The sequence below is a fragment of the Lytechinus variegatus genome, chromosome 10 (assembly GCF_018143015.1).
Source record: "Lytechinus variegatus isolate NC3 chromosome 10, Lvar_3.0, whole genome shotgun sequence".
In the NCBI taxonomy this organism is placed as follows: domain Eukaryota; kingdom Metazoa; phylum Echinodermata; class Echinoidea; order Temnopleuroida; family Toxopneustidae; genus Lytechinus; species Lytechinus variegatus.
In genome coordinates this window covers 19182584-19200116 of record NC_054749.1, presented here as the reverse complement: position 1 = coordinate 19200116, position 17533 = coordinate 19182584, and the positions used below count along the sequence as shown (strand labels likewise).

Here is a 17533-nt window from a genome sequence, read left to right as displayed (position 1 = left end):
TTGCACCCTTTGATGTAGACCAAAAGCTTTATGTTGGTTGTTCCGCTGAACTCCGTTGGCTCCACTCATTGAACAAAAAAGTTAAAAACCTCGATCCTCAAAACAGACGGCTGCCAGCTGTCTACATTTTATGATAACAGTAAATACTTGGTCATAAAGCATTTTCATTAATTTAAATGAAAGAGTCAGGTAGATGAATTTTAGTGGTGGATCCAGGGGGGGGGACATATCATTCGGCCCTCTCGGGCTTGCTCCCCCCCCGCCGAATCATACACCACGCCGGATCGATGTGATCGGCTATCCGGCGGCGCGGCCGTGCACCGGCGCCGCGCGTGCAGCGCGCGCCAGCAGCTAAATTCGAGATGAATTTGCAGTACAGCTTCAGTGAGTCTAGTCTGAGCTTGCTCTTTACGTTAGTCGTTAGAACTCGGCTTCAGACTTCTCGTCTCTTCATCTGCGAATTCAGAAATTACAATGCCGCTGCCGATGTATATGCAGGTAATAATGTAGTCAAAGATATTTTTAAATTGCAGCTTTTTTAACGTAAAGGTCGATAGAGAATATGAAAAAAATGCATCAAACTTTTTGCAGTGTCCCACATATTGAAATTGGTGTGACGTGGAGGCATGATTTAGGACGGCCTAACTTCCGTTTGATCTAGTAACTTTAATCATGTTAATCCATGGCACTCGAATCCTTATTATGATATTGATTTCTAACATGCAAACACATACAGTCTTGCAGTGTGCACCTGTCTGTGCTGTGTCATCATCGAGTCGAGTCTGTGCATTTTTAGCTATAAAAGCCTATGTAGGTCTACCCCCCCAAAAAAAAAATATTGGCGAATGATGCATCAAATGAACAAATGAAAGGTCTTTGCATTAGAAATGCGACATAAAAAAATGAGAAAATTAGGACATTTGTTAAGGAGTTATGGGTAATAAAATATCAACAATGCTGAATGATGTGAATATGCTGGTGTGTGTATGTTCTGTGATCACGAGAGTGGCTGAAGTACGAAGTGGAGAGATTCAGGCTTATGTAGTTGTGAGGAGGGGGGGGGGGGGGGGAGAGCGTGAAATGTGGTTGTGTGTATGACTGTACTACAAGCTGTGTAAGCTTTGTTCAAAGGTTACAGTAGAGGTGGGTCCAGGATATACCTGCATGAAGGGGGGGGGGGAGGAGTAAAAAAAAAACTTTTTAAAACTTGGGTCAAGAGCAGGTCAACAGCTCTTTTGGAGCTTCTCCCAAATGTCAATCTTGGGGGGATGGAGGTGGGGGGGGTGCATGCCCCATTCCTCCATCCCTGGATCCGTGTCTAATAATTGTACTATTAAGAATAAGATTGAATTATCACATGAGCAGGGGCGGATCCAGGATTTTCTAAAAGGGGGGGGGGCACATTTTCCTTTCTGAAATTTTGACAAGAAAAAATATACAAAAATTTCACCTAGAAATTGAAAATTTTCAATTGAAAACACAATTTGCATTTACTTTGTACATGAGATCATGTTTTTGAGCAATTTTTGGTCTGCATGCACTAACATCATGTTGTGTAATTTCGGAACCACTATTCCACCAGTGAATTCAAGAAATTGGGAGGAGAGGGGCGAACAAAGTTTTTAGGTAAAACTCTGCCCACCACAAGGTACGTTAAGTTGTTAACCATAATAGCACAAGAACATCAGTCATTTGTAAGCTTACAAGTAGCTTTATAGTGCCATCCCTGATATTGTTGTCTCTACTCACAGGGTCCTGTGGAGCCGATGCAGGTTGATATGCAAGGTGAAGGTTCAGACTCGCAGGAAGAACTGAGATACAGCGTGGACAATCCAACACTGGTAAACACTTAAAGCAAACAATTTGTATTGAGTTCATTCTCCAGATGTGGTAAAGTGAACCTTTTATTGTCACCCTGTCTGGTTGGCTATGGCTCACAAACTCATTCATATAAAAAAAGATGAATGAATTTTAAGTTTTTTATTCAATCACAGAAGAAACAATTGGGTTGATTACCCAAAAGAAGGAGTCCATTAAGTGAATGAATGTATTAAGGAGAGAATAATTTATGAATCTAAAAATAAAGGGAATATGTTCATTTGCATAACTTAGATTATTTGACGATAGGAATACCTTGGTGGAATTGCAGTTTTTATCTTTGATGGGTTTCTGTGATTCAGCCTGGGTCTCACTTCCAGATGAAATGATCATAAAGTGTTTTTGCCCATGCTCAATTTATACAAAGAAGAGATGTATTCTACGGTTTCATGCATGTCAAACTGAATTGCAGAATAAGATTTAGGCATATTTTCATATTTTCTGATTCATGAAACCCTTTTTGTTATGTGCTGTAATTCTTTTAAATGTGAATTCATATCTTTCTTGTAATTTTTAAGGATGTTGAAGCCTATGCGGCAAGTTACATGGGATTGGCAAAAATCAACAGACTCCTGTTTGTCGCCCTCCATTGTCCAGCCTTCAAGATTGAGGCTCTTCGAATGGCATTGAACTACACACAGACAACCTACAATACTCACATGTATCAGCTTGTACACAGGAAACTCACTGATGCTGTGTAAGCTAATCATTCGTCTTTTGTTTTGTGTTTAAGGTTACATGTACATGTACACTTCATCCTGGAAAATACAGCTGAACAAAATTCTTAGGCCAAGTTTGAAAAAAAAGGATGTGATGCGCCAGGCAGCACACGGTGATTCTGATATACTTTTTTTTTAAATAATATTTTATTTTCTTCCTCTTTCAAATCAATAGCTTTACAATCACAATTCATATAAATCAAGATTTTGTACAAGTATACGAAACAAATATATCAATATCAATGAGATTACAAATTTTCAGAATTATTACAAATGAAGTTGACTGCCCAATTTCTCTTCCATAACAATGTGAAAGCAGAGAAAAAAGCAGTTATCAATTGAAAAGAAATAAAAAAAACATATTTTGTAAAAGATGACTTTTTCCCTGAACAGAATAGATATAATCTCTTTTGCACATAATTTACAAGAAAAAAAGATAAAAGATTATTTTAAAGGTTAATTAGAGGAAGGTTATTAGCATAAAAACGTCCCTACACACTCACCTTACCCCTGTACACCCTCATCTCTCTCCCCAGACACTCACACAAGCTCACTTCGAAACTCCTCACCTCCACAACTCCCCCCTTTCCCCATCACAAAACTCACATCAACTCACGTACAGCCATACACGATACATCCCGCTCTTGCACAGCTATCTGTATTTGAACAAATGAACAAAACAAAACAAACAAAAATGAAGCAACCAATACATCCATAGTATTAAGAAAGGTATGCATTGATTTGTTCCCATTTTCTTAAGTGCACCCCAGTTTCCCCTTTTTAAACGCCATATGATATTCTTTAAATGCTAGTTACCCCGATATAAATCGGGGTACTACATTGTGAAGCGCCATCTTGTGTTCATTTAAAGTATAACTGTGCAACTGCTGAACAGTAATGGCCTTTGCTGGTAGGAGAAATGTTTGTAAACAAGTCAGATTGAGCATTCATTATTTGCATGTACACCTTGTATACACTCATACATATAGTCACCCTATGTAGTGTTAAAAAAATTGCATTTTGAAGATAAATGTATGTTATATAAAGCACACAAAATGATTCTCATTTTTTTAGGAAAACATATTACAGCCCTGAAAAGAAATCAACAAAATAACAAAGTAACAGATTTTAATATGGTACCCAAGAGTACAAACTAGTTCAACAAGATACATTTGTTTTAAATCTTGTGTCATGTTACTACCCAAGCCCATCTTAATTCTTAAAGTTCAGCTGATATTGATTTTATAGTAATGCATTAATTCAGTGCGTACTTAAAGGAAACCAAAACCCAAGAAGAGAAGCAATCTTATTGGAAAGAGTAAAATGAGAGGAATAAAAAAAAGTTTCATCAAAATCGGTTGTGAAATAAGCAAGTTATGGACGATTAAAAAGTCTTATTGTACTTACTATGTGGATCCTCAAATTGGCAAACATGCTTCAAAATGGCTGATTTTGTGGACAACTCTCCATTTGTTTTGTACACATATTTTCAGATTTTCCCCTTTATTTTACATATCTCATATTATCTCCTCCTGACCTTGACATATATGGTGTGGATTATATTTTCCCATGACATAATTATGTTGCACTCAGGATGCAAGATGCAATTTGAAAGATAATGAGAAAAATCTGAAAATTTGTGTACACAACAAATGGAGAGTTGTCCACAAAATCAGCCATTTTGAAGCACGTTTGCCAATTTGAGGATGCCCACATAGAGTACAACAAGAGTTTTCAAACTCCCATAACTTGCTTATTTCCTAACCGATTTTGATGAAACTTTTTTTAAATTGTTCCCATCATTTTACTCTTTCCAATAAGATTACTTCTCTTCTTGGGTTTTGGTTTCCTTTAAGGGCAAGTCCAAGAATTCGCGCGCGTTACGTATGGGACATTTCAGAGGTTTCAATGACCTGAAAAATAGTGTTAATTGACTCTGATTAGATTGAATACCCTCATGATGGTAGACATCTAGGAGAAGAATAATCATGGAAAAAATGGTGACATATGACCTTGACCTTGAACTTTTAGAGAGAAAAGATGGGCCGTTACGTATGGGACGCAGAAAAAAGACAATTTTTAGAACATTTTTTTCAAGTTGAGAATTCTCTGAAAGTATTTCATTTGACAACTTGTAACTTAGTGTGATAGAATTCACAATACTCTAGTATATCTAAGGCAAGTTTCATGTCATAAGTCAAATCCCTCTAATTACAGACTCTAATTAAACAAATTAATGACATGTTACGTATGGGACAGTTACGTATGGGACATTTTGTCCCCATAGAGAACGTACACAATTTTCCCCATAATTAAAAAAATTGAAATAATTTAAAATATAGAAATAACCAAAGAGTTTCTGTCTTTTCAAATGTTCTATTGAGACATATTTGATATGACTGAAAAGGAAATTAGCCATTTTAACTTTTTTTTCCTTGTTTTTCATGGTTTCATGAATTTCTTATGTATTTCTATTGTTTTTTATTTTTTTCATATTTTTCCATTTTCAAAATTTTTTCGCTTCAGTTGTTTTCATTAATCAGTATTTATAACAAATCAGTCCTTAAAAACTAAAGAAAAGGTAAATAATCACTGTTTAGAGCACTCTTGAAATTTGTTTTTTCTCCATTCACTTTGTACACAAATCTCCCCATTGACATTGTGTGTAAATGTCCCATACGTAACATGTTGTCCCATACGTAACAATTTTTTAATTAACTTTTAATTAAAAAGTAAACTCTATTTTTGAAACTTTTTGTGGTATAACATTTTCATACTTTATAAATTAGAACTTCCCAGAGATGCAACAATAAAAGTATTGTATTATGAGAAATAACTTTAAAAAACATCCTCAAAATGTTACGTATGGGACATTCCATCCTTGGACAAGACCTAATTTGCATAATTAATTAGATGACACCACTTTTTTTCCCTCATAAGTATTAAGATGTTAGGGGGTCCATGTCCCACCTATGACTAAATCTCACAAGTTTTGTTTTTATTTTTTATGAGTTTTTTATAATTGTCCCATACGTAATGCCCATTTTACCAATTATGCAAATTAGGTGCCCCAAATTAGCATAAATATGCATATTATCACATTTCTCTTAATGAAATTTTAAAATTCCACATTTAGGCTTTCTTACTCCACCAAAGATAACTTCTTAAATTAAAGATGAAATTTTGCCTTCTAGGGTGACCCTTTCTTGGACTTGCCCTTAACCCTAAAAAGACTGGGGGGGGGGCTGATTCAGCCCCCCCCTCGACATTTTTCGCGATAAATCCGCCGCACGAAATTTTTTGACCGCGTCGCTCGCTGACTTTTTACTTTCAAGTCTCGCGCAACTTTTGAGACCAAAATTGTGACCCCGGATACGCGGTTCCAAAATTATGCAACATTTTGTATGTGCATGCAGACCCAAAATTACTCAAAAACATGAATTTGTGTACAAATCCAATGCAAATAGTGTTTTTAGCCAAAATTCATAAATGTATCATTATTTTTCCTTTTACTGCTTAAAATCAATTAATTTTATCTTTTTTATGGTCAAAATGAAGTCCCCAACAATTTCCATTGAAAAAACAATAAAAAACAAAAAGTCGAAAAACAAAGAAATACATAAGAAATTTAGAAAACAATAGAATACATAAGAAAATAAATGTGATTTTGAAATTTTTTTGAAATAAATTTGATCAGATGCCTATCTAGAGTATGTGAAACAAAAATTAGCATTTCAGGGGCATTATTTTATTAATTAGAGCAAACTTATGATTTTACGCATAAATTAGCATAATTAATGAGACATGAGATTTTTTGCGGAATTTGATGTTATAGTTTTGTAGATAATGCCATGGGTAACGCATGTGCCAATTTTCGTCGCGATCGCGCGATCGACGGCCGAGATCATAAGGGGGGGGCTGAATCAGCCCCCCCCCCCAGTCTTCTTAGGCGTCGAAATAGCCCAGTCTATTTAGGGTTAAAAGGACTGAACATGAATGCACACCCCTGGGTGCCGTTTCATAAAGCTGTTCTTAAGTTAAGAACGACTTTAAGAACGACTGGTGACCCTTTCTAACGCACTAAACCATCGCCAATGCAATATACAACTTACCGCAAGAAGGGATCACCAGTCGTTCTTAAAGTCGCTCTTAACTTACGAACAGCTTTATGAAACACCCACCTGTACTGTTGGTAAAGGGAACTTGAATCATGCTTGTTGCTTGGATTTGAGACCATGGTTTATTTGAATCATAAAAAAGTGGATATGAATAAACTGTGACCCTATCCATGATAAAAAAAGTGTGAATTTCAAACCTGTTTATTCAGTTGTTCATTCATACTTAAAGCTTTTTAACTGTTGTGGACTGTAGTATTGAGATAAGTACACTAGATACAATTGTCATGTCTACATGTACCGTGCATGTCCGTGACGGATACATTTGTCTCGTCCATCGGAAGGCGATACAAGATGATCTAAACGGCATCTATTATTCATCTGTCGTCTTTTGTCCATTGCAAATACAAACAATATTGGTGTATTTATTCTACTAGTTCACTAATAGTTTGTCACCACTTTTCTGTACACATACATTTTCTAATATTTGAAATGTGATTTTTGTTTTGTATTTTACTTTACACAGATCCAATTCCTCTGTGTTACCTGATGCTGTAGCTGGGGTCGTTCACAACATACCATCTCTGGACACACAGTGGATTGAAACAACCAATAAGAAGGCTGCTCTTAAGCTAGAGAAACTTGACACAGACCTCAAGAACTACAAGAGTAACTCCATCAAAGAGAGCATCAGGTTTGTTTTATTTATTTATTCATTCATTCATTCATTTATTCATGCTAAGTCTGATCTTAACTTGAAGAGTAAAGCAAAACATACATGTATAAGCATGCACCGCAAAACATCCAGTCACCAACTATGATTTTTTGTTGAAAGACTGATTCTGAAGACAAGATTGTTGTTGACATTGGAGGGTTCTAACTCGTGGTTCAAAGAGGGTTTTGAGCCTTCAGTCTATTGAGTAAGGCACAAATGGTGTCTTTGAACTTATAGAGGAAGCTCACCCAACATTAACATCGTCAGTAGTAGTATCATTAGCATCACGGTAGCAGCAGTTGTAGGACTATTAAAGTATTTATGACCTTGGTCTTTTATGGGGTTATAGAAAAATTTTGATGACCAGCAGACACTGGTTGAAATGCTGTCAACCGTTCTTTTCAGAGCTAAAAATCGTCATACAAGAACGATAACTTAACAGTCCTTTCATGATTGTACATTGTGTAAACAGTTAACTTCCCAAGTAGGTAACTTTTTGTTCGCTATTTACACCTTCATAGGAGGGGTCATGATGATCTTGGAGACCATTATCTGGATCAAGGAGATCTCAGTAATGCCCTCAAGTGTTATTCCAGAGCCAGGGATTACTGCACCAGTCCTAAACATATCATCAATATGTGTCTCAATGTTATCAAGGTGAGTAGTATCTTTAGGATAATGGCTATAGTATGGGCATTGTTGCATTAGAGGTTAAATCCACCCAAAGGAAAAGTTGATTTTGACATTAAAGATAGATAAATACCAGTTGTGGCAACAATCTCAATATGAGTTCGAACAGGATCCAATAAAATGACCACCCAACTGTTTGTATGTATGAATAAACAATATGTGCCAAATGGCTCTGGAAAAAATGTGTACTTAATGAGAATTTGGTAAAATAAGTATAGAATTATTAAATATAGAATCAAATGTTGGGTATTTTTCCAAGCAATATTGATACACTGTTCCACATATGCTTTTTTGTGTTGTTTATCATCAGAATTATTGGTTTTGACCTAAGATTTCATGATTTCACAAAGAGAAGTTTACATTACTATACCATATCTAAATATGTAATAAAATGGTGATAATCTGATCTAAAAGAATTCCTCATGAAATGTGTTTTTTTGCTGCAACTACTTTTCCCTTTAATAGAAAAACCACACAAGCATACCGTTGAAAAATTCATTGAAATAAGATGAAAAATAAGAAATTCATGGCATTTTCAGGTTTGGCTTATTTTTCCAAGCAATACATGTATGCAAATTAGGGAGTCAATGATGTCAAACACAGCACAGATTTAGCATTGGTACACATTGCATGCAGAAGATAGGTTCACAATATATTGTTTATGAATGAAACATGGCAATGATTTTCATATTTTCATTGAAATTTACATTGAAGTACATTGCTAGTAGTTAACCATAAGTTTTATTCACTTTTTCCTCTATAATTCATTATACTACATGTACAATTGTATATATATCAGGGAATAATTCAACTTCTCAAGTTTGATCAGCATATTAGGCTTTTGGTGAATATTGCAACAAAATCCTCTACACTCCTATGCAAAAGCATACACCTCTGATGTTTACATTTGTGTAGCATTTAAGTAACAAAATCCTTGACAAATTTCATTGAAATACCAGGAAAATTATTTCATTGACATGTGAAACTACACTATATACACTGTACTATATTAACTACACGTTGATCCACACTTTGCAACTCTCGACCCAGGTGCTAAATGGGTACCCGGTAGGATGTGAAAGTCATTGTAGCTTGTCCAGTACTGTGTGCGCCTCACCGGCGACTGACTGGAATACACCCCAGGGAGTGGAGGATGTTTATATATTTTGTGCGGGAATGACTTATTGAATCCGATGACCGGGATAATAATATATCTGTAAAGCATTTAGACACGTCATTCCGATGTATTAAACGCTATATAAAAGCGGATTATTTTTATATACTTTTTGTATTGAATGGAGGTTTGCTGTTGTCATGAATACTTCATTTGTTGAAAAAGACTTAAAAATACAATTGACTGAAAATTAATATGCTTGAAGTTGTAAGGGTTGATCATAGTTAGACATATTTGTTTTGCATTTGGAACTGTTTTGATTATGTAAAATGTGCAGATATATGTCTTCTTGATGCTAACATATGTGGTTATTGGTATTATTGTAGGTTAGCATTCATCTTCAGAATTGGTCTCATGTGCTGAGCTATGTCAACAAAGCTGAGGCAACACCTGAACTGTCAGAGGTAAGCAGATTGAGCCATTAACTGATTGCGTACTAGCAACAGATAGTCCCTGTGCGTGTATGTATATTTTCACATGTATGGCAGTCACATATTTCTGCTATCATGAAAGTATACAAAATTGTGATAGAAGCATCTAAAGCCCTTTTTAAATTCGGGCCTTGATTGTGGGATTAAATAATCCTTTTCATAGTAATATACTTATTTATTTAGGGGGCAAATGTGGATACTTTGGAAAACAATGAGACAGGAGTGTAAGCTTGCAGATGCCATGTATTTATTCTTGAAAAAAAACAGCACTTTATAATGCCAAGGGCTCTTGAAGGAATCATTGACAGAAATTCTTCTAAAGTATTATAAAAAAAACAGTCCTTTTGAAGTTCATATTCACAATGTTTCTTCAAACTCAAATTTGCCTACTCCTCATTACGAACTATTCTCTCTCTTGTAAATATTGTATTTTTTAATCAATAGAAAGACACAAAAGATAACTTAACAGTAGCTACCAAGCTTAAGTGTGCCGCTGGATTAGCAGAACTGGCCACCAAGAAATACAAACCAGCAGCCAAGTACTTCCTTCAGGCTTCCTTTGATCATTGTGACTTCCCTGATGTAAGTAAATGAATTTAATTTGTGAACAAATTTTCGATTTTACTCCTATGTGTTTAAGATCGCATACTCGATCTGTAATGAAAATCATAAGTCAGAAAAAATTGGAACCATTGGGATTCGAACCTGTCATCTACTGCTTGCCGAGCAGCAACTCAAACACCAGGCTATTCTGGTTCACGGCTAAGTCACGATGAACTGGAATACAAATACCCTTGATCCTCTTCTTTCTGACTCATTGATACATCTTATATCATTCAGTCCGCCGTGGACAATAGATAGTAAATAAAGAGGCTTTAATAGGAGGTAATAATAATTTGTGAACACATTTTCGATTTTACTCCTATGTGTTTAAGATCGCATACTCGATCTGTAATGAAAATCATAAGTCAGAAAAAATTGGAACCATTGGGATTCGAACCTGTCATCTACTGCTTGCCGAGCAGCAACTCAAACACCAGGCTATTCTGGTTCACGGCTAAGTCACGATGAACTGGAATACAAATACCCTTGATCCTCTTCTTTCTGACTCATTGATATATCCTGCAGTCCGCTGTGGACAATAGATAGTAAACAAAAGAGGCTTTAATAGGAGGTAATAATAATTTGTGAACAAATTTTTGGCTTTACTCCTACATGTACATGTATGTGTTTAATTTGCAATATTAATGTATAATAATAGCTTTCAGGTACACCTTCTGTGTAGTTACCTATTACAGGACAAAGGTGGATATACTGGTGAAGGAGGATAATTTTAATTGGACATTTGTGACTTCATAGCTCAAAATCCACAAAAACATCAGATTTAAGATTCATTTCACTTTTCCATGCAATTTAAGAAAGCAGATCCAAAGCATCAGTCAATTGTCATAATTGATCATCTATAACCTGTATAGCTACTAATAACATGTTAAAACAACTTGAGAGTGACAAGAATTTGATTTGAAATTCACTCAAGAATGGTGCATGCATGTTTTGTAAAATAAATTGAAACTTTCAGCAATTTTAACCCTTTCAATAGACTGGGCTGTTTTGATGCCTAAGAAGACGGAGGGGGGCCTTATGATCTTGGCGGTTGATTGAGCGATCGCAATGAAAATTGTCACGCGCGTTACCCATGGCATCATCTACAAAACTATAAGATCAAAATCAAATTATGTGAAAAATCTCATTGCTAATTAATTATGCTAATTTATGTGTAAAATCAAAAGTTTGCTTAACTAAGTAATGATAATTTGGGCTTCACAGACTCTTAATAGGAATCTGATCAAATGTACTTTTTTTGAAATTTTCAACATCACATTTATTTTCTTGTGTTTTTTTTTTATATTCTGATGTATTTCTATTTTTTTTCGACCTTTTGGTTTTGTTGTTTTTTCAATGGAAACTGTTGGAGTTTTATTTGACCATAAACAAGATGATATTGATTGATTTTATCAATAAAAGGAAAAGGAAAAAAAATTGGGCTAAAAACACTGTTTTCATTGAAATTGTACACAAACTCATGTATTTGAGCAATTTGGGGTCTGTATGCACTTACGAAATGTTGCATCATTTTGGAACTGTGTACCTGGTGGTCGCAAGTTTGGTCTCAAAAGTTGCCCGAGACTTGAAATTAAATAGTCAGTGAGCAATGCGGTAAAAAAAATTTTCGGAGCCGATTTATCGCGAAAAATGTTGAGGGGGGGGGCTGAATCAACCCCTCAGTCTGATTGGGTTAAGTAAATGGTAAAAAATATATGTTTTTGGTAAACATTTTGAGCAAAATTACTCTTTCAGATAGATGAGCCAAGTGTGTGATTTTTTTTCATTTGTCAAGTCCTGATTAATGGCTTAATGCAGAGAAAATTAGTATAGACTTGTCAAGATTTTGCTGGGGTGGGGGGGCACATTTATATACATGTATGTAAGTGAATACCATCACCTTTCTTGTTTGTATCCTTTTTACCCTTTGTGCGTGTGAATTCTCATCATATTTTCATTGCATTCTTTGAGGGCAATAACTTTATTTTCGTATAACTGTACAGCTGATGTCACCAAACAACGTGGCCATGTATGGTGGGCTCTGTGCTTTAGCTTCGTTTGATAGACAAGAACTACAGAAAAATGTCATCTCCAGCAGGTAAAGAAAGGATATTTTCAAGTACCATGCAAAGTCATCTGTAACCTGTTGCATATTGTAACCAGATGAACAATAACCCTGTTTTTTTTTTTGGGGGGGGGGGAGGTGTCCTTTGTTCATTAGTCAATTTTTTTTAAATGCAGATTGATTGATATCAATGTTCAAAGTTGATTGTATTTTTTCATGTTAAAAGGATTTGTTGCTCATGAATTCACTGTTATGTTCACTTTGCTATTCAATGATAGATCTGTATTATTGTCTAATACTACTTCGAAAAAAACTGCACTATTCCATCATTGAAATCTTGGCATAATAAATTTTCTTCATGGGCATTTCATTTCTACATCATTCATGTCATATCTCTGTTTAATATGTTTAGTCACATGATGATTTTGAACTAATCACATGACTTTGTAGGATATAGTTAATTTCGTAATGGAACCCAGACTTGATAGTCAATTTAACATATTGTATTAAGTATATTTGTGTCTCGATTTAATGGAGCTGAATGTGTATTCAGACAATGCGTAAAACAAAGTTTCTTATGTCTGAAAAATTTACGGTAAACATAACACCAAATCTCTAACATATTACGGTAAACATAACACCAAAAAAGCCAATATTTCCTACAGGTGCATGTAATGGTTATGAAAAAAACTCATAAAATATCCATATTTGATTGTTCGAAATAGAAATATTAAAAAAAAATAATTTTCCCAATTGATTGTGGGCCCGGCGGCCACTGTGCAGCGCCAGATCAACATGGCTCTCTCCCTTAAACAGGATAGCAGCAACTCCTATCTTTTTTATCTTTGGTCTGATGTGGCCGGGGTTTGAACCCCCAACCTCCCAGTTGGGAAACGCACGCTCTACCAACTGAGCCAAACACCGGTCATCAGCAGGCCTTGCATGGTTGTAGCCAGATGACTGTCCATACAATTTATCATTCTTTTTTTTATAGCGCCACCATGTGACCAACCAAACATTTTCTTGCTGATCTTCCAGTCAAGACTCAAACTTTCTCAAAGATATTGTTCATGCTCCTGAGTTACTAAGGTTTCAGGCAATGGCTTGTACAAAATTCAATTTGTGAAATATAATACATGAAACCCTATAAGGGAGCTGTATTCATAGTTGATTGGACAGGATTGAATGGGAAGTCATTTATATATTCAGACACTGCCAGTGGGATTCTTTTGGTTCCTATATGGATACTATTTTAAATCTTTAAAAGAACCTGCCCTAATAGTCTTTGGATATATTTGTACGTTTATTTTTTCTCTCTTTGGGGGGGGGGGGGGTTATTGGAGAGGGGAATTATGCCCATCCCTTTAGATCTCAGCTGCAGATTGCAACAAGAATTTGCATAATAGGTAAAAATGATGTATGGTAATCAATATAATGTATTTGCCTTGCAAAATTTCACAGATTCTCTTTATTTCAGTCTATCTGTGTACAGTATGAAATCGCAATTTAGCTGTAAATCATAAAGCCACAGAACTGCTCATTTGGCTTAAGAGACTCTTGTGAGAATTTGATTACATGTACATGCATATTTGTAAGTTATTCAGTATCAAAATTATTTTCAAAGTATTTTTTTATTCCTTTTTAAAATATTTTTTTAAATGTTTTTTTAAGGAAAATCAATGCTATTATAAACAACACACTTTGTGTTAGATTTGTGCATAAAATCATGTTTTTGAACAATTTTGGGTCTGTCAAAGATTTACAAAATTTTGTGTGACTTTGGAATGCAATCTATTCACGTTATGGTATAGATTGATAGTTTGAAATCGAATTGTGATAATGCTCCCCCAGCCTTGAACTCTTAGGATTCAATTGGAAGTTTACCTTGCCATCAAGTTTGTTTGATAAAACCAGAAATTTCATATTTTCATGAAGGTGTGGCAGAAATTGATCAAAAAATATTAGAGTTGTGCATTATTTTAATCATAAATTTTGAGAGCAAGTGATATATGGATGCAGTAAAATGCTATTATTTTCTTTTGATGCAATTGATAGTGAATGTGAAATCATTATATCACCAGGCATTATTGAAAAAATGTGAAAATATTTTCAGTCATTAACAAAATGGATCATGTGGCTCCAGTAGGCAATGGGCAGACCCTCAATTGTCTGATTATAATGCCCAGATTTGTTTGCTAACTACTGATGGGAAAGATTAGTCAGATAAATCTTGGAACCAGCAGGATTTAAACCTCTTACTTCTGATTGCCAGTCAGCAACTCTACCACTGGTCAGGCCATCAGTGGATCATAGCAGAGTCACAATGAGAGGCTCAAATCCCAATTGTTCCAAGATTTTTTTTTCAGATGGAGTATGTGATCGTTTTTACTGGTGCCACCCAGAAATTTTGATCTTCAATGTCAAACTTCCCCTGCCGACATGCAAATACCATAACTACTGAAATATCCATTTTCCAGGGTCTTTGTATAGAGTTACCACTTATTTTATAATGAAGTCTATTTATGAAATTCATTTTCAGCTCCTTCAAATTGTTCCTAGAGCTGGAGCCACAGCTGAGAGATATCATCTTCATGTTCTATGAATCTAAGTATGCATCATGTCTCAAGCTCCTGGAGGAGATTAAAGATAATCTCCTCCTAGACATGTACCTTGCTCCACATGTCTCCGTCCTCTACTCACAGATCAGGAATAGAGCTCTCATACAGGTTAGTCTTTGATATGATAAAGATGAGTCGGAGGAGAATAATGAGGAGTAAGCAGATGAAAATGTCAATATTGATGACTTTGTCAGTGATGAGGACGATTGTTTTCTTGATGATGATACTGCTTCTGGTGATAATGATGATGAGGATTATTATTTTCTCGATGATGATGATGAACTTTATTTTGATGATAATGATGTTGACGATTATTTTTGTCTATGAAGATGAAGATGATGGTGCTGCAGCACTGTTGAGTTTATGATGATGATGATGGTGATGATGATGATAATGATGATGGTGTTGATGATGGGAGTGATGTTGACAATGATGATGTGATGATGGGAGTGGCGATGATGATGATGATGACAATGTTGATGGTCGTGTTGGTAATGTTAATGGTGCTGAATGTTATTGCCATGAGAGTGATGATGAGTAGAAGGTTGATGAAGGAATATGATGATTGGTGTGACAAGACGATGGTCATATTTATGATTCTGATGGTGATGATGAGAGTGACGTGATAATGATGTGATGATGATGGAGATGACAAAACCGGTATATTCATAACCATTAATTCACCAAAATGCTCTGGATATCCCACCATCTTCCCTCACAGTACTTTAGTCCATATGTATCTGCTGATATGCAGAAGATGGCAAGTGCATTCAATACATCTGTAGCAGACTTAGAAGATGAACTCATGACACTCATCTTGGATGGCCAGATCAATGCAAGAATCGACTCACACAATAAGGTAGGCAATTCAGTCTAAAAATTATTTGGAGAAATTTGATGATCCATCTCTGCATACTTGAAGAAATTAGCCTTATTCTATGCTGACAAAAATAGTTTGTAACTACTCATTTTAGCAACTTTCCATCACTCGACACTGGCAATCACCCAAGGCTTTGATAGCCAGACAGTGCTATTTATTAATTTATTTATTCATTCATTCATTCATTCATTCATTTATACCTGTATATACATGTAAATACTAGTTGTGGTAACAATCTCCAACTGAATTTGAACAGAATCCAATGAAATTACCACCCAAGTGTTTGTATAAATGAAAAAATATGTGCTGTATGGCTCTGGGAGAAAATGTGTAATTGCTTAGAAATGAGTGAAATAAGCATGGAATGCCATCAAATGTATTTTTCTAAATAATATTAATACACTGTACCACATGCAGTGTATCCTATTCTGCAATATCATCAGAATTATCTGTTTTGAGCTAAGATTTAGTGATTTTACAAAGATACAGTAAGTTACATTGATATACCAGATCGACATGTAGATATGTGATATTTGGTGACAATTAATCTTGATTTATAAGACTTTCTCATGAAATATTTGTTTGCTGCAACTACTTTCTTTTACCTTTTATAGTAGAGCACATGTATTAGGAAAAAAACCCAGATCTGACAAAAATTTGAAATAAGGGTTAGACAGAATTGTTTTTATCTGAATTAAAAGAGCAAAAAGTTGTTGAATTTCCAACACCTTTTTCACTGAAGAGACAAAAAAATGATTTGTTGAGTTTATATGGTAGCCTCTTCCAGTATTAAGATGCAGCTGTAGTGAAAAATCTCCAACTATTCTCCATGTGATTTTGTTTATTAATATTAAGGGTTTTGTTCATTCCTTTGATAGGATTTCCAACAATCCTGTACATATTGAGGTGCTAGTTTTCTTCATCATGTGGAGACTTGTAAATATACATGCCCAAGCCTGTGTAACAAGTCAAGTGGTCGTTAAGGAGAATGAGATCTTTTTACATGATATATTGTCTGCAGGCTGCCCAATGTTAAGCACTGCAATATTATTGAGGAAACTTTTTGAAATTCATTTCTTGCTCTTGCTTTTTAATCTTTCATGACATCATCTGCTTCAAATTTATCATATAAAAAGTAGAGTTTGAAAGCAATCAACTTTTTCTTTAATACTGGGAAGACAGTAATCAGCAAATGTTATACTACACAATAGATACAGTGGTGCTAAAAGGTTAGTGAACCCCTTCAGAAAGTGAACATGTTCAATAAAAAGTGTTCAAATTCTGCCATCTTTTGAATTTTTAATTGTGAAGTCAGGTAATAAAATATTACATTCAATAAAGTTTGTTTTTCTAGGCTCGATGAACATTGAAGTGTTGTCTACGTTCAACCCCATGGCATGGAGGTGTATATTTTCTGGTGGGGCTCACTAACTTTTTCGCACCTCTGTATATCTTAAGGCCTGGTCACACCACCCGAGCGTTGTTGGAGCGGTCGTGGAGCGGAGAGAAAAAAAAATCATCACCGCTCGCTACCGTTCACCATTTTCGATTTCGAGTGTCTTTTTTTTTTTTTTGATTTTTGCCCCGATTTTATGACCGAAATTCAACCCTCTTTCCCTACCGCTCCACGACCGCTCGAACAACG

At 35.3% G+C, this 17533-nt stretch overlaps 1 protein-coding gene across 2 annotated transcripts in view; it reads left to right on the top strand.

Annotated features, from left to right (window-relative positions):
- The first annotated feature begins 369 nt into the window (after positions 1-369).
- Positions 370-17533, top strand: part of LOC121422310 (COP9 signalosome complex subunit 1-like) — a 33841-nt gene continuing 16677 nt past the window's right edge. Inside the window, exons 1-11 of one of the 2 annotated variants that reach the window (XM_041617262.1) lie at positions 370-498; positions 1752-1841; positions 2397-2575; positions 7239-7406; positions 7949-8084; positions 9618-9695; positions 10167-10304; positions 12329-12423; positions 14930-15116; positions 15730-15867; positions 16767-17096. In XM_041617262.1, the coding sequence (XP_041473196.1) occupies positions 475-498; positions 1752-1841; positions 2397-2575; positions 7239-7406; positions 7949-8084; positions 9618-9695; positions 10167-10304; positions 12329-12423; positions 14930-15116; positions 15730-15867; positions 16767-16793 (1260 nt within the window). In that variant the 5' untranslated portion in view covers positions 370-474 and the 3' untranslated portion in view covers positions 16794-17096. Of the gene's footprint in view, positions 499-1751; positions 1842-2396; positions 2576-7238; positions 7407-7948; positions 8085-9617; positions 9696-10166; positions 10305-12328; positions 12424-14929; positions 15117-15729; positions 15868-16766; positions 17097-17533 lie in introns of those variants that run through there. The other variant, XM_041617261.1, reaches the window with a different exon arrangement.